The sequence below is a fragment of the Peromyscus leucopus genome, chromosome 10 (genome assembly GCF_004664715.2).
Source record: "Peromyscus leucopus breed LL Stock chromosome 10, UCI_PerLeu_2.1, whole genome shotgun sequence".
Classification (NCBI taxonomy): domain Eukaryota; kingdom Metazoa; phylum Chordata; class Mammalia; order Rodentia; family Cricetidae; genus Peromyscus; species Peromyscus leucopus.
The window spans coordinates 15143346-15165030 of NC_051071.1; the positions used below are offsets into that span (position 1 = coordinate 15143346).

The 21685-nt window shown below is 48.0% G+C and overlaps 1 protein-coding gene across 2 annotated transcripts in view; it reads right to left on the reverse strand.

Moving 5' to 3' along the window:
* Spred2 (sprouty related EVH1 domain containing 2) overlaps nucleotides 1-21685 on the reverse strand; it is a 103210-nt gene that overhangs the window by 21395 nt on the left and 60130 nt on the right. For both annotated transcript variants that reach the window (XM_028884541.2, XM_028884540.2), the window contains exon 2: nucleotides 7296-7473. In XM_028884541.2, the coding sequence (XP_028740374.1) occupies nucleotides 7296-7473 (178 nt within the window). The remainder of the gene's footprint in view (nucleotides 1-7295; nucleotides 7474-21685) is intronic.

Genomic DNA, 21685 nt, shown 5'->3' on the forward strand with positions numbered 1-21685 from the left:
AATTCTATTTATGATTAAATTGCTTATCATGGTCATTTTCCCCTAAGAATAGCACAATGACTAAATGCCAGCCCAGCTTCATTCCAAATTGGGGAAGTCCAAATAATCAAGGCTTTAACTAACAAATGTCATCCAATTCAGAATCCAAAGGCTTCAATTCAAAGTCTCAAGTTATTATTGCTTATTTTTTTCTTTGCCAAAACAAAGAGACTCAATTTTCCTGTATTTTTAGAATGAAAAAAAAAAAAAATCAGCCTTTGGTTATCATTGTCGAACCATTTCTTTTTGGTAGCTTTGATCTCTCCATGTATTTGAAGATGACCTTCCAAATCCTCCTCCATGCTGGGATTACAGGTTGTGTTATCATGCCCAGTTCAAACCATGCTGGAGACGGAACCCATGGCTTTGTGCATGTTAGGCAAGCACCCTAACAACTGAGCCCCTGGCCCAGCCTTTGAGTTAGGAGATTTACGTGAATGCCGGAAGGGCTCCAGCCTTGTTTCCCACGGTCACGGTGGGCACAGCCCTGGCCCCTTGCTCCTTCTTTACATATGTACAGAAATTTGTAGTTCAGCAGAACCATTTCTATCAATTGATTCTGCAACTTGTCTTTTGTTTTCCTTAAAAGTATGTCTGGGGGGGCGGCTGCAGAGATGGATCAGCTGTTAAGAACAATTGTTGATCTTCCAGAGGACCCAGATTCACTTCCCAGCACCCACATGGTGATGGCTCACAATTATCTGCAACTCCAGTTCTAGGGGATCAAAGATCCTCTTCTGACTTCCATGGACACTAGGCACGCATGCAGGATGCATACAAGCAAACAGCAAAACATTCATACACATAAAAAAAAATTTAAAAAGCATGTCTTAGGGAGCATGTGTGCATCCGTCTACGCAGCGTAGCGGAAGAGCATGTGCTTTTAACATGCCCAAAGCCCTGGATTTGATTTCTAGCATGGGTGTGTGTGTGTGTGCGCGCGTGGCATGCACGCGTGTAAAAACCAACCAAAGACCCTTAACACCCTAGAGACAGGAGTTAATAACGGTTCTTCTCAGAGGCTGTGTGATAGATGTTTCCCTGTACAGATATGGATTTATTTAACCAGGGTCCACACAAATGGCTCCTCTCACAAACAACACTACCACCTACACTCTCACATATAAATAGTTTCCCAAATTTGATCTGTGGGCTTCCGAGAGCCTTCTTAATCTCCAGCCCCTTTCTGGCCTTCTGAAGTGGGAGTATCACAGTACCATTTCTGCCATCTCCACTCTGTGGAGACATTTCTGCAGGAAAGAGAGGGCAATGTAACGGCCTCACGGCAGCATGGATATGGCATCATGGCAGCAATGAGCTACTAACAGCCATCACCACACGCAACACCAGCTTTATTTACTCAGGGACGTCCTTAACCCTCTGCATCACGGCGTGATCTGAAGTACACACTACCGGATCCTCACATTAGCTTCTCTATACTCAGCGTTCGCTAACATGCTGCTTTGGTCGGTAACAGTGGCGAAGAAAGGCCGGCTTGGACAGATGCACAGTCGGAACAGGGCAGGGCTCCTACGCCTCTCCTCTTCTGATCAAGGAAGCAGGGCGACTGTCACTGGGCGGCTGGTATGACGACCTCATTGGTGAGCTGGGCTCTTTCATAGGCTGAATCAACTTTTTTCATTTCCCCTCCTTTTTGGACAGGGTCTCTCATGTAGCCCAAGATGGCCTTAGATTTGATAAACAGCTGAGGCTGGCTCAAATTCCTGCTCTCCCTGCCTCCACACTCCAGGCGCTGGGACTGCGGCGCGCCCTCAGGCAGCTGTAATCGCACGCGCACTCTCTCTGTGAATCATCATTGTTATTAAAAGATCAACCAGTAGACCAGGTATGGCAGACTGGGTATTTGGCAGAGATTTTCTTGGAAATGAGCTAACTGAGCTTGCTGCCTCACAGAGGAAATAACTGGAGTCTCCCTAATGATAAAATCTGAACTTACAAGTTTAAAGATAAAAAATCAGAGTTCTGGACAGTTTACCAATAATTAAACACTCTCTTTTGTTTCGATTATTGTTTTCCCTTATGTGTATGGGTGTTTTGTGTACATGTCATGTCTGTGCACCCTGTGAATGTCTGGGGTCTGTGGAGGCCAGAAGACAGCGTCAGATCCTCTGGGACGGGCGTTACAGATGGTGATGAACTACCCTGTGGGCTTTGGGAATTGAACCCGGGTCCTCTCTGCTGACCCACCTGTCCTCTGACTTGCATTTAAAAAAAAAAAAAAAAAAAAGATTTTATTTTTTTTAAAGTGCACTGGTGTTTTGTCCACGTGTATGTTGGTGTGAAGGGGCCAGATTCACCGGAATTAGAACTACAGACAGTTGTGAGCTGCCACGTGGGTGCTGAGAATTGAACTCGGATCCTCTGGAAGAGCATCTCTTAACTGCTGAGCCATCTCTCCAGGCCTGTCCTCTGACTTTCAAATACCCATTGTGGTATGTATGCATGCACCATGCACATGTGTGTGTGCAAGAGCACACACACAATGCCATTAAATAAATAACAAGAGGAGGGGGCTGTGGACTGGGGGTGTGGAGCAGAAATGGTAGCACATGACTGTCATCTAGCACCAGGGGGGCTGATCCAGGAGGACTGCAAGGTCAAGGCCAGGAAGGGCTCCGTACTGACAGCTTGTCTCAAAGAAGAAAGGGCTGGGGCTCTAACTCAACCCCTGTGCCTTCCGAGCCACCAAGAACACAAAGCTAAAAGAAACCTTTTTTTATACAGTATGTGTCACCATCCGGAAGACTGGCCTAATCCCAGCAAACCCCACGTTCGCTTCTCCAGGCAACCAATTCATGATGCTACAGAATCAGGCCTGAGTAAGACATTCACTCAAGGTGAAGGATTAAACAGTTTCACGGAAGGCAGCATGGAAGGAAGGTGTGGGCTGGAACGCAGCTTCGTCTGAAGGAGGCTTTCCTATCATCCAAGAAGCCCCGGGTCCCCAGCATCAGATAAACTGGGCACAGTGGCACATGCCTGTACTCTTGGGAGACGGAGGCAGGAGGATCAGAAGGTCAAGGTCACCCTCACCTAAGAGCTTGGGCCAGCCTGGACTACCTGAATCCCTGTCTTAAAAACCAAGGCCGCCAGAGACCCGCCACACAGTGGTGGCACACACCTTTAATCCCAGGGCTTGGGTGGCAGAGCCTGGTGAGCCTCTCTAGACAGCCAGGACTACAGAGAGAAACCCTGTCTCCAAAAACCAAACCGAACCAAAAAACAAAGGAAAGAAAGACCATGTGACCGGCTGGGTTCTGACAAACACCCTAGGGAGAACACCACAATCATAAGGAAAGGGGCAGGTGTGGGGGCACAGACCTGTGATCTCAACACCGTTTCTTATCCAAGCATTTGGGGGGGTGGAGCGAGGATGATCAAGCCTGGGGCTGAGGTCAGCCTGGACCACAGCGTGAGTTTTGGGCCAGCAGAGATGCCAAGTGTGAGTTTACATATAATTTCTCAGGACAACTTGATTTTCCCTATTACCAAAAATTCTTTGACAGCTTATGAATGGGTATGTGTAGGAACAATGTCAGTTAAACTCACAGGCTCCAATACAGAGTGCTCTGCATGAGCGTGCATGCGCGCACACACACACACACACACACACACACACACACACACACACACTCAAAATGTGCTGACTTCTAGAACTCTATTACCTGGAACAACTCCCCACACACTCCTATGAAAAAGCACCTCGTGCCCCGCTGAAATACGGGGAATTAGGGCCTCCATGTCAGGCTCAGCCAAGCACCACCTCAGAGTCCCCTCACCTTTAAAGGACTTCCTCCAGCCACCCACCCCCTTTCAGAACTCCCCCAAGCTCATGGGCTCCAGCGGGCAGAAGCATCGCCTTACGGAGCAGGGAGATCACAGAGATGCCGCTGTATCTGCAAACCGTGTGGGGGTGGGGGTGGAACCCAGAATTTCCCAGAGTGAAAGGGACAACGTGGGGGTTAGAAAAGCACAAGCAGGTGTACGGGCGTGTCATTTAAACGCCACCGGGTACCCAAGGCCAGAGTGACAGCAAAGGGAGCAGAAGAGGGATGGAGAGATGCAGAAACGGACGGTGGGTAAAGGTACACCTGGAAGGTGGCACCATCCCATCATCTGACGGCATCCTCAGAAGCCATCAGAGGCTGGCCCACAATTCCATGGGAGGTGGATACGGACAAGTGGCCCATGCTGGACTCGGGAAGCAATGCACTACTGTAATGTGGAGACAGTTTCTTCCCCTTTCAGATGAGGCATGAATATAACGGAGGTTTCCTGGACAAAAAGGGAAACGTTTGTAGTTACTATGTATAAGTCACTGGGAAGACACAAATTCATAATGCAGTTTGAAAGGCAGGCGCTGGGGCTGACAATCCCACCATTTTAAAGCTGGGTGTGGTGGCCCACGCCTGTAATCCCAGAACCTGGGAGGAGGAGATTAGGAGTTCAAGGTCATCCTTGGCTACAAAGCCAGAAATGGAGACCATTCCAGGTTGACAATCTACAACAAATCAGAAATAGCCCTAAGGGTACAGAACCCTTCACGTGAAGACAGTCTCCAAGCAGACTAGAAAGGGGGGTACAAAGGGAAGACTCTCTACCCAAGTTCTGCAGAATAAGAATACCGATGCAAGCGGAAAAAGACAAGAAACAGATTATTAAAATCTATTATCGGTAAAGAAGGCAGGTAAGGAGAGGGCAGGACACACATGAAGAGTAAGTTCCAGTCGGTCAATACGAAAAGGACCCTGGCAGATAACTCGGTTCCGATGAAGCAGAAGAGAACCACACTTCTTTTTGTCTGTGCCTGTGTGTGAGGCATGGAGGTCAGAGGAGAATCTACAGGAGTCTGCTCTCTCCTACTCTGCAGGTCCCAGGGATTGAACTCAGGCCATTGGGCTGAGCTGCTTGTGCCCGCAGACACTGAGCCATCCGGCTGCCTGACTGCCGGTTACACTTTTTTAATAAGCAGGAAAACACGAGGTCATTCATAAGTAATCAATGGAGACCACTGCCATTCTATCAAAATGACAGAGATTTAAAACATATGACTTCAAAATGTTAAAGGAAAATCTCACATAGCAGCACCCCTAGGCACTAAAGGTTGTGAAAATCAGACTACAAATTCATTCATTCATTCATTCATTCATTTCTTTCATTCATTCATTCATTCATCTCTTCCTTTTTTTTTTAAAAACAGGGTTTCTCTGAGTAGTTCTGGTTGTCCTTGAACTCAGAACTCAAAGATACACCTGCTTCTGCCTCCAGAGTGCTGGGATTAAAGGCATGCACCACCACTGCCCGGCTCCAAATTATTTCTTAAAAAACATGAAATGTGGAAAATGCAGTTAAATGTGTCTTCCTAATACTACGGTGATGGGGGCGGGGGGGAGACGGACAGGGACGGGGGACTGGACGCTAAGGAGATGGTCTAATATCACATCACATTAGTGTGAGCAAGATGGGAACGTTCTTAAAGAGAATGTAGGTGACAGGTAAGTGAGACGCAAAGCTCTTTACAAACTGACAAAAGGCAAGTGAAGATATGCTGTGTGTTGTGACTCTGCTTTGGTTTGGGGATCTGTGTACTGCTGTATCAAATACGGTCCTCAAGAACAAGAAATCATTCCCAGGGCATCACCTAACTAATGGGCTAACCCTGTGCCAGCTAGAAGTACATGCCGGCACACAGTAGCAAGCCACTTTTTTCTAAACTCTTTTTTTTCTTGTGTGTGTGTGTGTGTGTGTGTGTGTGTGTGTGAGAGAGAGAGAGAGAGAGAGAGAGAGAGAGAGAGAGAGAGAGAGACAGACAGACAAACAGACAGAGAGAGAGAGACAGAGAGACAGAGACAGAGACAGACAGACAGACAGAGACAGTGAGAGAAAGGGTCTCACTATACAGACTGGCCTGGAGCTTGCTGTGTAAATCAGGCTGGCCTTGAACTTACAGAGATCTGCCTGCCTGCCTGCCTGAGCCTCCCAAGTGCTAGGATTAAAGGTGTGTACCACCACACACCTGGCACTTCGTTTTCTTTATTGTGTGGTCACACTGCCTACACTGGGAGAAATTTTAGGAATGAATTAAGTGTAAAGTGGCATTTCAGTTCATTTATTTGTGATATTTACAAACTATTCTGTCTTATCTATTTGGTAATTCTCTTCAACCACAATAAGTGGTTGAAAAAAAAAAAAAAAAACAAAAAAATAGTATCTACACATTTCACACATAAAATCTGTGTTCAATCTTGAGCAGAGAGTAAGGAAAGGTGAGTAGCTTGGACGGGGGGTGGGTGTGTGTGTGTGTGTGGGGGGGGTTCAGTGTTAAAGCACATGCTTAGCATGCATGAGGTCCTAGGTGTGAGCTCTGGCACCCCGCAAAAAGAATAACCTGGACTTGGATGGTCCACATTCCTCCCTATCATAAACCGTGGTGTGACTGGCCATCCAGGTTCCTCCGGGAGACTTCATGGAATCCCACCCTTGGGTAAGACTCACTTTCCCATGGACTTGTTTCCAAAGCTGCTGTTCTTCGTGATTTTCCTCCACCACAGATGCTTTCCTAATTACTCACGAGATAAAAGCTGGACGTGTTTGTGTGGTGTATGTACACTTTTGTGAGTGGAGGCCAGAGGAGGACATCAGGGACCCTGCTTCCCCACCCTTCATCTTGTTCCTCTGAGATGGGGTGCCTCACTGATCCTGGAGCCAAGGCCGGGTCTGGAAGCCCTGGTGATCCTCCTGTCTCGGTCTCCCACAGTGCTGGGGTCACAGGCCTGCACGGCCACCATGATTTATGTGGCTACAGGAACCCAAACTCAGGTATCCACGCTGGCCTAGCAAACACTCTGGGCCACCTCCCTCAGCCCAGGCTCCGGTATCTTTCAGACAAAGGTTTATTTAGGAGGAATAGGTGATGCTGTCTCACATGTTAACTTCCTCCCACCCACGCCTCACATGGAAAACCCCGATTCCGCAGTGTGTTGTTATATGACTTGTAATAATAAAGAACAGGCTTTTGCTTTACACACCTGTTACAAGGGCACACCTTAATTAATGAAAGATGGCAAACAAGACAGCCAAACACCCTTGTGACATGCATTCTGTATGTGGCCGAGGGGCTGCACTGGAAAGGGAAGGCTACATTAAAACTATGAAAGGGGGGGAAAAGGGCTGTAACTTATATAAAGAAATCAGTCACTGCTACGTTAACTCCCGCGGTGTGTGTCTGTCATTACCAGTTTGTCTTTCTGTCGTTCACCATGGATGAGAAAGCCGCTTCGTCCATTGCCTTCAGGGTGCATGACCTTACACACCCCCACGCGACTGATCCCGCCTCCTTCCTGTGGGAACCATCCCCCGCTGGAGTCATCTCTGGTCATAACCACAGCCTTGACGCGCACAATATAGCTGTCACTAAAACGACAACAAGAAGGGGCATGACAACAGTCTGGCAGCCGCAGAGCATGCTTCCCGGGGCAAGACACTACTCTTGGTTGGTGCGCAGAAATATGGCTGACATCAGCCCGGAATGCGAGCCCATCTTGACATTTAGTAAAGCAACATGTAATACAATATAAAAGTCCATCTTCAGAGAGACACCCACTAATTACCACATTTTACTTCCGAGTCTCTTGAAGATACACACGGGCATACTATTCTCCAGTTTCTGGGTGATAAATATTCACTGAATGAATAAGCTAATCTCTAGAATGTGACATCAGTCGGAAAGTCAGGCCTAGTAACTTAAAAGGATGTTACGACTTTAATCATTTAAACTCAGTTTACAATAAATGACCAAGCTTTAACATTTTATGAAGAATCCTATTCAGCAAGCAATATAATAATCCACTTCTGCATTACAAAGTCCCCATCCCATTCACCACTTCAGTAGGCGGGAGACATTAACTCACCTCTCCACACCCGTAACCTCTGCTTATGACTTCCTTTTCCTCTGTCTAAATACATGATTTCGCCCTAAGCTCTACTGTACTGTTGACAAAAATTGTTTTTTCTCCAAAGACTGACTTCAGTTCCTTTTCATTGTTGGTTTGAGGGAAATTAAATTCTCACTTGGTATTTTCCTTCTTTGCATACAGTTCTTTGTTTGACCCATTAGAGCACACATTCCCATCTTCTGTATGTCAGGCAGGCACTGTGCCAGAGTTGAGGGGAGCAATCACAACAGTTGGGGAGTCCCTTTGTTCTCGAGTTCCACCTCAGCACTCAGGGACAGACGCCACAATCTCAGAGACACCCTGTCTCCTGTTCACCTCTCACCCAGACGTTCTGTGACCTGCTGCTGTGACTTCACTGCCTTCCCACACCCAGGCAAGGCCTCCTCCCACACAGAAGTCCCTTTGGCGGAGGATCGCTCAGGCAAACCCATCCTTGCCCCAGTCTGTGGGAGACGTGTGTGTTGTTAGTCCGTTCCCTACCTGCCTTCAGTTTTCTTCAACTCGGGGTTCTGCACCCCACCCCCCATTCCATGAAGACTTTACCAGTCAGGCAAACCACCCCACCCCTCTGCACACAGCCCAGTTCCGTCCCCAATGCCCCCGAGGAGGATTGTTCCGATCCTCTGCGCATCTTGCTTCTGGGACTCTTCTCTACAATGTCTTTGCACCCAACCACAGCTCTCCATGCCCAGCACACCAAGTCAACCCCGGAGCTTACCAGCAACACGGGCACTACCTCCAAACCTCCCTTACTTTCTTCTTTCGGACAGTCTCACGAAGCCTTGGTTGATCTCATACCACACAGACGAGGCCGGTTCTGTTTCCATAGCCTCGATTACATACAGGCGTGAGCCATCGCCAACATCAACATCACCAGCATCTGCTCTCCAACCACCACTGACTGCTCTCCCAGCTCCCTCCTCCAGGCTCTAGAGCTCTTCTCCCCACCGGGGCCAGGGGTCTGCTGCGGACTAGCTCTTCCTGCCCTAGCTCTCCCTGCCCCGCTCTCTACACCCCTGTACTCCACTCTCGACCTCTCTACTCAGGCTGCTGCATTCGGTCAAAGGGAAACCCCAGCGCACTCTGTTCACAGGGCTTGTTCTGAGCCGCAGTCACAGACCGTAAGTGGAGCACTCCGCTACGTCTGCCCTCTGCCCAGACGACTTCAGAGAGCCTCCCGCTTCCCGGTTCTAAGGTGATGGATGTCTTCGTGTGGTTGGGAAAACCCACCCAGTCAGCTGGGATCTGCCCCCATGGCTGTCATGTCTGCACAGCCTCTCCTGTCACACTGTCTGAACCGCTCCCCATTCCTCCACCTCAACAGGGCTCTACGCCAACAATGCCTGTGTTCACACTTTTACCTCCCACCTACCAAGATCGAGACCAATGACAACAGCGGATGATGACATGTCTCTGCTTACATGTCTAAGCCATCTCAAGCAATACATGTTAGGTAGAACTCTTCCTTCCCAAGGTCTTCCCACCCTTTTGGGGTTCTCCCTTCTTATGGCCAGATACCTCTTTTATTACCCCATTGTCTCTATGCTGACCCGACTGGTCATCCCTTGTCCTGAGGCTACTGCAGTGGTGCCCTGCAGCAGGAATCTTAGAAGGTACTTATTAATAAAATCAAACCTGAGGCCAGTTATTGGGGTGAATGCTGGAGGACCAGAGAAGTAGAACAAGCCACAGCTACCTCATCTTGCCAGTTCCTCAGCTGGTCCTGTTTCCTCAGACTGGAAGCCTCTGAGTCCTCATCCAAATGAATCTCAGCTGAACTGCTGCTAGAAGCCTGAAAGCTTAACCAGCCAAATGCTTCTAGTTTCTGGTCTCCACGACTTATATACCTTTCTGTTTTTGCCTTCACTCCCTGGGGTTAAAAGGCTCACTTCTTGGGATTAAAGGCGTGTGCACCATGCCTGGCTGTTTCCAATGTGGCCTTGAACTCTCAGGGATCCAGAGGGATTTCTGCCTCTGGAATGCTGGGATTAAAGGTGTGTGCCACCACTGCCTATCCTCTGTGTTTAATACTGTGGCTGTCCTGTTCTGGGCCCTGATTGGCATCCTATGTCCACGTTTATCCACCTTCCCCCAAAACAGAAAGGTTAGTCAGACTTCATCGTGTGTACTAACAGCTCAGATCCATAGCCTACGACTGACCTCCTGAATGCATCCTTGCTTCCCACCCACATGCCTGCTTCAGGGCCTTGCAGCTGACCTTTCTTCTCATCTCACTTCTCACCTTTCTCTCCACATATCAATCATGCATATCCTGTTTCGCTTGGGTCTCTGCACAACATATTCCATTAGAGAGTTCTTTCCTGACCTCTGTATAGGCAACCCCCAACCCCACCTCTCCCAAATCTCCTCACACTACTGGCCCTGTAACCATTTGCCCACCAGGGTAAAACTAGGTAAGGGGGGGGGTGGGGACTTTGCCATTTTCCCCACCACTACATCCCTAGGACCCACAATGGTATCTAGCTTGTCAATAGGTTGTAGGATCAATGGACTGAATATGGAATATAAATAGGTTTTTAAAAAAATCAAAACCAGCAAAGTCCTTCTATCGATTCTCATTTGCTTATAAACCACAATAGCTTAACTGAGATATGACAGGAAGGAAGGAAGGACGGAAGGAAGGAAGGAAGGAAGGAAGGAAGGAAGGACGGAAGGAAGGAAGGAAGGAAGGAAGGAAGGAAGGAAGGAAGGAAGGAAGGAAGGAAGGGCTCCCCAAAATGGCAATTATTGCAGCATGTGCAGGAAAAGACCAATGACACTGAGCCAAACTTGCCAGACTGGGGACCTTCCCATTTAAACGTGGTTTCTTAAGAAAAACCCCTTACGATCCCAACATGCTAACTAGTTTGTCCTACAACCCCTCAAAATGAAAAGCAGGCAGGTACCAACCTATGGCAGGATTAGAATGCAAAGAAAACAATTTCAAAATGGCCATGGCGATTTTACTCAGACTTGGAGCAGGCCAGAAGTAAACAAAGGAACTCCAGGAAGTTGTGACGAGCTGCTCCTTGTCCTGTGGAGGATGTGTGCTCCCAGGCCAGGCTGGTCAGCACTGGCGGACCTCCCTCAGTCGCTGAGGACACTTCTTTGCATTTCACTGTTTTTTTAAAAAAAGGAAGACAGAACCCACCCTGCCGGTTAAAGGCAGTGATAGAGGCCACGTGTCAGAGCCACAGTGGCTTGGGAAGCTGCAGCTCACTGCTTTCGCTGGAAGGCTCGCTTTAATCACAAAGGTGGAGTAAGTTTGCAGAGAGTGGGTCTTGCCAGCTGTCAGGCACCTTAGGGGACAGCACCTGAGACCACCAGCCTCAGCAGCAGACAGGGTCATAAAAAACCAGGATGGATGGTGCTGCGGCACACCTGCAGAGGGAAAGGTTCCGCCTGCCATCTGTGACCCTCTGCCCGCCCCCTCTTCCTACAGGGATGGAGCCAATTTCATACCCCCATAAATCCTTCCCAGCACACCCCATGGCCAGCCCTCATCTGATCACACAGCTGCTGTATCTCTCCATCACGCTAAACATCAGGCTCACTCCTCCAGCCCCTTTACCTCTCCCCCAGACCTAGGGAGGGATTAGCCAGGTCTCAGACTCCCCAGCCCACTTCCCAGATGCCAGCCGAGCCAAAACACCAGCCTCTCCCGGAGCCAGGCACACTTACTTTAATCACAGCCCTTTGCCCTAGTAGCCCCCCTTTGTGCCTACAGATTGACAAAGGCACTTAGATTTCACCAAATTGCCCATATATGTGTATGTTTATGGTGCATGCCTAGTGAGTTCTGTAAAATTAATCAGCAAGATACTGTGGCAAAGGTAAATACGTTGAGAAGCCAAGGTGCTGGTCATCGCCCACTGGCATTGCGCTTTCAAGTGTTCATCGTAAGTGCCAATTACTTAAGAATTCATAAAAGATGGCTGCCCTGGTTTTTAAAAAATCATATATTCTGAACTTGATGGGTGAGAAAAGTTACCCATGTGGTTTTATGCAAGGCGGCTACATGGTTTGCTGCTCTGTACTAGCCATCCAAGGCATGTTTAAATGCATGGGGAACAGGGGCTCCAGATTAATGACTTAAGCTCGTACTACGTGCATGGTCAGTTAGCCTACTATGGAAAACAGTATTAACCCTCCGGATGATTCAGTCGCAAAGATGCCATTTCTGGCAGGGTTAGTGAGTCTGGAAGGGCAGCAGCTCTCCCTTCAAGACACCCACAGGCAGGCTTGGTGAAGGGGTCCTGGTCCTTTCTGAACTGTTTGCTTCCCAAGAGCAATGGCGTCACCAGTGTTGGTTAGGGAAGCCGAGAAGTGGGCTCCAGTCACTTCAGAAAAAGGCTGGCCGGAAGGTGTTTCTGACCAGTGCAGCTGACTACAAAATGGAATTCAGGAGTCATCTATGAAATCGCCCATCCCCGTACCTGGGATTAAAAGGACTCTTGAACAGGTCCAGTCCTTTGGCTGGGGCTCAGTGCCAAGGGACAGAGCCTTCCTGAGACAAAGCAGGCTCCGTGTCCACGTCACTGTGCTCCTGAGCCTCTAAAACCTCTCCTGTCAACCGTGCCCACTCGGAACTTCCGACCCACCACCCCAGGGGTTCCAACATAGCTCTGACAACTTGCATCTTCACTATGCATGTGGGCATTTTTTAAAAAAAATTGTACAACGTTTTTAGAACCCCCAAGTATCTTTTACTCAGACAATTAGGCCAAGAGGTCTCTCGCTTATATGTAGGAACTCCAGCTCCTCTGGGGTATAGGTACCAGGCAGAGTACCATTCCCAGGCTGGTGTACCAGGCAGAGCACCATTCCCAGGTTGGAGTACCAGACAGAGCACCATTCCCAGGCTGGGGTACCAGGCAGAGTATCATTCCCCAGGTTGGAGTACCAGGCAGAGCACCATTCCCATAGTTGGGGTACCAGGCAAAGTATCATTCCCAGGTTAGAGTGCTGCGGGCCGCAGGAATATCATAAGAACTCAGCTGGTTATGGCAAAGTCACTACCTGGAGGGATCAGGGAATTCCTCCAGAGGAAGCCAAATCCCAAGGAGTTTTTGGTGTTACTTGGCTTGTTATATATCAGCTGTATTCTGTTATGAAAATCATGTGTGCCTTCATAGTTTTCCCAATTGATTTTTCCCTAAAAAGGGCTAACAATGTGGACTGATCACTCTCTGGACCTACACATTCCAGGCATTTGGAGAACAGCCTCAGGAAAGGCTTTCTCTGGAATCAGATATCTCCCTTGGCTACTTTCAGGGACTAGCAGTAATAACAGTCCACATGAAAGTCTCCTGATTTAAGATAAATTCCACAAGGAGACACCACCTAGGTCAGGTGGATGTTAAGTAATAGCTTTACACAATTCAGCTCGGACCCTCCTTTCTTACAGCCTTACCAACTTTATAGACCTCTAACTCCTTACTTAACCACTTCTAGGAATATTTATATAACCTTCTTCACTGACAGCTATGCTCAGCCAGAACTCCCAGTTCAAGCCTCACTGTAATTATCATTATTGGCAGCATCCGGCCAGGTCCATCACTGGATGGAGGAAAGTACCTTATCAGAGATACCTCTGTACTCTCTAAGAACAGACTTAAGCATCCAGGCTACCTGTTTGAGAAGGCCTGGCGGATGTGCCAATTAAGCCTTACTTCCTCCTTTCCCAAACCTTACCTCTAGTTCCAGATCTCCCTTTAACTATCACCAGAGGCATCTAGCTGTACACGGGTTGCCTAGCGACTGAGCACACTTTCCCCCACCCTGCAGAAAAACAGCAGATAGCTTGGACAGATAGGAGCTACAGGAAAAAAGAAGACAGTTTTATTTTCTCCCATTGACCTAGCAACTTATAGATTCTTAACACTTTCTACCAACCACATTTAAGATTATAGTTGAGCACATAAGAGCCCTCTTCTTAGATATTACCTGAATTTAGCCTTTAGTTAATTCATTTCCCCATTGGTCACTTCCCTTTGGGGTTGCAAGTGATAATTAAGGGTTATTGCCTCTCTATGTGATTCTTATCACCCCTCCTTTTGACCCTGGAAGCCTGGCTTTGCACTGCTAAGGATTACTGCTTGTAAGTGTATATATACCAGGACTCCCAGGGCACTGGAAGACGGAGAAGAGAAAAGAAAATGGAAGAACTAGATGGGTAAGAACTTGAGAGGAACAAACTGAGATGGGGAAGAAGTAGATTGAAGGGCTACAAGAGAGGACTAGAGGAACGAGATGGAAGAGGAGGAAGAGCCAGATGGGGAAGAACAAGATGAGGTAGAACGAGAAGAGGAGAGAAAAGATGGGAGAGGAGATGATATGGGAAGGAAAAAGATGGATGAGAACCTAGAAGGGACAGAACTAGATGAAGGAATTAAGATAGAACCTAGAGGGGGTCGCAGACAAGTGTAGAGAGAAATCAGGCTAAAGATGACCTAAATATGAGAGCAGAATATAAGCTTGTAACTGACACAGAATAATAAAGTATATGGACTAAGGAGTTTCGTGTACATACATTCATTTCTTCCCATTAAAGATTAATTATCAGCTGGTTGTAGATTCTTCCCGGACCCTGGGAGGGGACTATCGAGGGGCTGGACCCCCATAGTCCTCGATATTAGAGTACCAGGCAGAGCACCATTCCCAGGTCAGGGCACCAGACAGAGCACCATTCCCAGACTGGGGTACCAGACAGAGCACCATTCCCAGGTTGGGGTACCAGGCAGAGTACCATTCCCCAGTCCAGTTTTTCCTCTTAGCTGCTATGTGCTGTGGCCCATATTGGCCAAGAGGCGTCAACAAAGCCAAAGTAATCAAAACTGGAAGTGAACCCAGGGAGCCTTAGGAGACTGAAGCAGCCTGGGGTGGGGCAGGGGTGGGGTGGGGCAGCGGTGGGGGCAGACACTGGGGACCCTGCAAGTGTTAATGGAGGCCCCTAGTGAGCTGGGAGATCTATGGCCCAGGCGGTTTTGAGTTTTCTGCTGTCAGAGTGCCAGTTCCGGAGTGAATTCACACGCACTGAGCGTGGAAAGTGTGGCAGTGTGGACTCACCCTGGGCGTCCCCTCATGAAATGCCAGTCTGGGCTACTTCGCAGCAGTTCACAGAGCTGCGTTACTTAACCTGACTCCACTGTATTGCATTTAACATGAATTTGTTAATTTCACACCTACACATGTATCTCTTATATCCTGTTCTGCCGAGCTATCTCAAACCATAACACACCCTGGCCAGTAGAAAATGATGGTGAAGAACCTGGTCTGGAGAGGACGGGTTATCAAAAGCACATCTTTGCTGGGCAGTGGTGGCGCACGCCTTTAATCCAAGCACTGGGGAGGCAGGGACAGGCGGATCTCTGAGTTGGAGACCAGCATGGACTACAAAGGGAGTTCCCGGACAGCCAGGGCTACACAGAGAGACTCTGTCTTGAAAAACACAAAACCAAACCAAAAGCAAAACACCCAATCCCCAGAGAGGTGCATCTTTGACTCAGCACCTGAAAAGCAATTTTAGATGTGCTAAGGCAAGTGACCTAAGATGCTCTTGGGCCACTCTGTCAGTGTGGCCTTCCTAAGCACCCTCCAGAGGTGAGTAACGGGGGGGACGAAAGCAGTGTTCAGGGGACTTCTTTGTTCCTACTGCTTTATTTTGGGGGAGCCTGGTGCTTTCCTGAATATGCTGCATGCACCATCAGCAGGGAAGGGAGACCCTTCTTTTGAAAATTCGAAGAGACTCTTTGCTTCAATCTTCACAGCTGAAAGTTCATCTCTCCACTCAGGGCCGCAGGGAGCAGGGACTCTGGGCACAGGCCTCTCCCACTAAGGGGTCCCGGTCAGTTAAGGGTGCCCCCTGTCCTGCAACTGCCACACCTCTCTGCTGTAGGCTGGGGACTGCACCTGTAATTAGAGGATTCGAGAACACCAGCTCCAGGAAGTTAAGCTTGTGATGCCTCTGGCAACAAGAACAGATCCATCAGATTCAAAAGCACATGCAAACCACATTTTTAAAAGTAATAATTATAAGGAATCCAAATTCTTAAAAAAGGGGGGTTGGGGTTGAGGGTTGGCTGGGGAGACGGCTCAGCAGTCAAGAACAATGGCTGCTCTTCCAGAGGACCCGGGTTCAATTCCCAGCATCCACAGGGCGGCTCACAACTGTCTGTAACTCCAGTTCCAGGGGATCTGACACCCACGGCAAAACACCAAAGCACATAAAATAAAAGTTAACTTAAAAAGGAAAGGAAAAGAAATTCTTTTTCGAAACTGAGCACACGCTAGTTCTGCGCCCACCTGAGGTGGGGATTACAGGTACAAGATGAGGTCACGCCAAGCTTCCGCCTTGCTGCAGGGCCCTCTCTGCTCCACCCCTTGCTCACTGGGATGCACCAGCCACTGGCCAGAGACTCCAGGAGCACAAAAACGATATGCATCTGTGGTGTCCGCCATGATGTTAACTCCACAGCATTCTATGCAGCTTTTTAAAATGCTAACGCTGCTGCTTTCAGGAAACCACAGAAATATTTTATTCTAATAGTCTGTTAACATTCCAAACACCAACTGGAGGTAGCCCAGACTTTTTGTCCAAAATTCACTAAAACGAAACAACTTTGACATCAGTAGTTTTGGAAATAAGCTTAATTTTATTTAGTTTTTTTTTTTTTTTTTTTTTTTTTTAAATAAAGCAAATGTGTCTAATTCTTACAGACTAAGTATGTGCCCTAGAGGGCTGAGTTTCAGGGTGACTACTTGGCAAAAAGTAGGGACCAGAGAGCTCTGGCAGGTAAAGAGCCAAAGCTGAGCTGAGGTTTAGGGCCCTGTCTGCTCTGTGAGTCTGGGGTCAGCAGAGTTCATAATTAGCCAAGATTTAAGGGATTTCCATCTTGAGACAGACAAACTGACTGTTTTCACCTGAAAGGAATCACGCTTTCCCTTCGCTCTTCCGTAAACGATGTTGGGGCCCCCGTTCAAACCCCAGGCTAGTTAACAGAGACACGGCGAGTCACTGAACAGAAGGAAGCCCCACCACATTAAATCACACCAGCAACAAAACAACACCAGTTTTTAAAACCACAAACGGCAGAGGGAGTTCTTAAAGTTAACCATCTCCAAGCCAGGACGGACAGACCCACAGCCACTGAACTTGTGTGTCTCCCCTTTTCGCTCTCGCCTCGTTATCCGTGAAAGCAATGAAGTGCCATGTCAGCAGGAAACCAGCCGACAGGGCAGCGAGTGTGAACTCTGGGTCTATACGCGGTCAATACTGCCCTGAAGTCTGGCTCCTCCCGTCCTGTCCACAGATGTATTTATTTCCCGCTACCCTGCCCTTCTCCCACAGTCAAAAGGTCAGGAAATTACTTTACCAGTTTTACCAAATTCAACACCTACAAAACCTTTTACAGGCCAGTCCTTCTTAAGATCTGTTCCAAACAAAAGGTGATAATTTAGCCCACAGGAAGGAAGGAGTGCCAAGGCCCACAAGCCACAGGCAGGCTTTTATGAGCCTCACTTTATATTCTAGAGAGAGCCACCCCACGGGTGTCCTTTCAGGTGGCACGAGTTAGCGATTCGCTTAGTTCCTTTTCACCCAGGGTTCCGGCACCTCCTTCACTAGGGAGGGGAGATGCTGCAAACGGAACTTGTTCAAGGTATCTGCTCTCAGAGGTGGGCGTGGAATCTCTACACCCCAGCAGACGCTGGCCAGGAGGCAGCCCAGAGGAGGGCAGGCCTCCAGTCACGTGATGAAGACATCGAGCAAGTGAATTCCACACCTCTTAGGCTAGAAAGACCTGGAGCAGCTGCATAAGACCCTCATTCAGACGGAAAAGGGATTGTTCAAGGTCGCTGACCCGGGACAGATGAAGGGTGGTTACCCGTTACTCCCCACACTGTTTACAAACAAGGGCTCTCTCTGTGCTGTGGGAAAAGGCCCCCCCGATTGGTGCTGTTGGGATCTTAAGGTTTCCTGGCTTAGGTAACACTATGAAGGAATTTAGAGAAAAGAGAATTACCCACAGCACAGCTCCATCCAGGACGGAGCAACAGCTGGAGGGTGGGGTGGGACCATCTTGGCTGTCTCTCCCGAACAGAGGTCATTCCATTTGGGATTTATTAGTAGAACTAGACCTATCCTGTAACACACCCCCTTCTCACAATTGGGTGGGACACTCCAAGTCTACTACTGAGCCACAGACTCTTCACAGGCAAGGCGAGGGCTTCTGAGGTCTCTTTTCAACTTTTGGATTTTTAAAAAATTGGCTTTCTAGTCCTTTAGAGTTGCCAAGGGCTTTAGCAAACACATGCTACTGAAACATTCCGCAGAAGCGGAAAAACTTCTGGTAGTAAAATGCGACAGAATACCTTTCATAGAAAAGGACCAGAAGCCACCAAGACCCACGACCACAACAAAGGCGCAGCCCCGTCACTTCAACATTAGTTACTACGCAATCATAAAATTCCCAGAGCAAGGCATGTTTACTGAAGTCTTTTGAAAAAGGAAGAAAATAGGCCTGGAAATGTAGCTCAGCGGCAGGGTGCCCACCGAAGACACACAAGGCTGGAGTTCGATCCCTAGTTTGTTACACACACACACACACACACACACACACACACACACACACACACACACAGAGAAACGACTATACTATTCTTTCTATTTATATTGTTGTCCAAATGCATCAGTCAAAGTCATGGAAACAGAAAGCAGAATGGTGGTTACCCTGGGCTGGGCTGGGGCAGAGGGGGTAAGGGAGAGTCAATTATCATGTGTGGTGTTCAGGTTTTGCAAGGTGAAAATGTTCTAGAGATCCAGCATGCATATAATCACGGTTACTGTGCTATACACTAAAAAGCAGCTACAGTGATAAGCTCTAAGTTTTGGGGTTAAAGAGCATTTATTTGTGTGTATGGGGGGTTTACAGGCCACGCCGCCTATGTGGTCACGGGACAGCCCCCACGGGTGGGTTCTCCTCCCGCTGCCGAGTGGGTCCTCAGGCTCGGCCGCCCAGCGCCTTTGCTTGCTGAACCATCTCACTGGACCTGCATCCTGGGTTCCGCCGCAGAGACAAGAGGTACCTGGAGAGGTAAGGGATCCACTTGAACTGGGTTCCGAAAGTCTGGGTTGAGCTGAGGAACATCCCCCAAAGTCTTTAAAGAGGGAACCTCACCACTGTGACAAAGGAAACACTTAGCACATTCGCAGGACCGATTCCAAGGCCAAGGCCAAGGTTGCCTTTGCTCTGCTCCTCCGTGTGCAAGGCAGGCCACACACACACTCCAACTTGTTAAGTAGTGACTTTAAATGACATGAGCACTAACACATTCCTCTAAGCTCTTAAACATCAACATTCTAAAAAAAAAAAAAGAAATAAAGATTTACTTATTTTTATTTTATGACTATGTGAGTGTCTGCATGTATGTATGTATACCACATGTGTGCCCAGTGTCCACAGAGGTGTCAGATCCCTTGGTACTGGAGTTCCAGGAGGTTGAGATGTTGTGGAATATTAGTTGAAGATGTGTTACATTTGTTTATGCTGTGGAACATTTGTTTAATGATGCAAAGATGTGTTGCATTCTTTTATTAATTATTATTATTATTTTTGTTTTGTTTTGTTTTTGTTTTTCGAGACAGGGTTTCTCTGTGTAGTTTTGGAGTCTTTTCCTGGAACTCATTCTGTAGCCCAGGCTGGCCTCAAACTCACAGAGATCTGCCTGCCTCTGCCTCCCGAGTACCGGGATTATCGGCCTGTGCCACCACGGCCGGCTTCTTTTATGTTTTTTTGTTTAACTCTGTGAAGCTGTGTTACTTTGCCTGCCTAAAACACCTGATTGATCTAATAAAGAGCTGAACAGCCAATAGCAAGGTGGGAGAAAGGCTAGGCGGGGCTGCAGGAAGAAAGAATAAACAGGAGGAGATTTCTGGGGAGAGAAGCTCAAGGAACAAGAAAAGGAGAAGAGGAGGACGTCAGGGTCAGCCACCCAGCTACACAACCAGCTATGGAGAAAGAAGTACAGAAAGGTATATAGAACAGAGAAAGATAAAAACCCAGAGATAAGAGGTAAGTGGGATAATTTAAGAAAAGCTGGCTAGAAATAAGCCAAGCTAAGGCTGGGAATTCATTATAAAGAATAAGACTCCGTGTGATTTATTTGGGAGCTGAGTAGCGGGTCCCCCAAAGGGCCAAAGAGTAATAAAAGCAACCAACTACATTGTGAGTCGCCATGTGAGTGCTGGGAACTGAACCCAGGTCCTCTGCAAGAGCAGCCAGTGCTCTAAACCACTGAGCCATCTCCCCAGCCTTGACAATAGTGTTCACAACAAACATTTACCATGTCTATAATGCAATCGACAGGAGCCCCCGCCCCCAGACATCTTTATGATTAGACCCTTTTTATTTCTTCTAATCTCAGTTTAAAGATTACTAAACACAATTACAAGAATTTTCTAACGCTTTCCTTTCTTCTCCATGGGAGCTAGCTGTGTTTTTAATATTACTCAAGGCAGGAAAAAAAAAAAGGGACTGGCTTGATTTCTCTTTGGAACAAGTTCCTGCCAGATTCTGCACACTGCAGCTCTTTGGCGATGTGATGAGAACACATGCCCACCCACAGACACTAACTTTGCTCATCGCCCTCCCCGAGCAGCCCGTGACACATGCTGTTTGTGCTCATCTAATGGAATTCAAGAGGCCTAGTCAAGCAGCAGGGCCCACAGGGCCAGAGCAATGGCAGGCGACCGAGGAGTGTTGAGAAGGATAGAGGGGATGAGAAGGAGGGATGGATGGATGGATAGAGGGAGACAGAAAGAGAGAGAATTTCCATTCTTTACATCTGCATGAGTTAACACCGCAATCAACGTAGTTATCTCTTGGGCTGATTCTGAAGACAGCATCTCACGGAAATTCTTCCACAAGAGTCCCAGCACCACGCTCAGAGGGTGTAGCAAGGAAGGCTCCTCTTGCAATCCAAGCCAAAAGCTCTTCCTGAGAGAGCTAAGGTACCGGCCTCCGTCTGAAGGATTGGCTACATGTGTCCATATCCACCCCAAGACAGTCTGGGTGGCCAATGCAACCAACCGACAGCAAACTTCTGACTGAGAGAGTGCCCAGGAAAAGCCATCGTCCACAGTGGCATGTACCCCACTTATACGCTCTTCAGAGTGGAGCTTGCGCCTTAAGAACCCCACACTATGCTTGTCTCTGGCCTGAGCTACACAGAAAACCATTTTTTTAAAAAAATGGCTTGGATTTGCCTCCAAGTGTGTGTGTGCAGGACACGTGCTCCAGATGTAGGACGAGTGTGACGACACAACACAGACAACGCACAGGTGAACCTCCGGTAGGAGCCAGGCATGTTCTCAGCACACACTCATACATGGGAACAGCAGGGGCAGACTGCAGACACAGGACTCTCCAAAGCACGTGAGTATTTTTAAATGTTGGCAGCCAGTCTATAGTGATTTTAAATTAGCTTGTTTTTATGAAATAGTTACTGAATTCATATCGCTTTAAGTGTGAATATAACTTTAATAGATCCTAAAAAGGAGGGGAGTCTTCCAACCAGTAAAGACTGGGAAGCTATCTGTCCCACTAAGATACCTTGGACACTGTGATCTCGTAGAATAAATGCTCTCCCTGGCTGCCACCTCCTAAGAAACA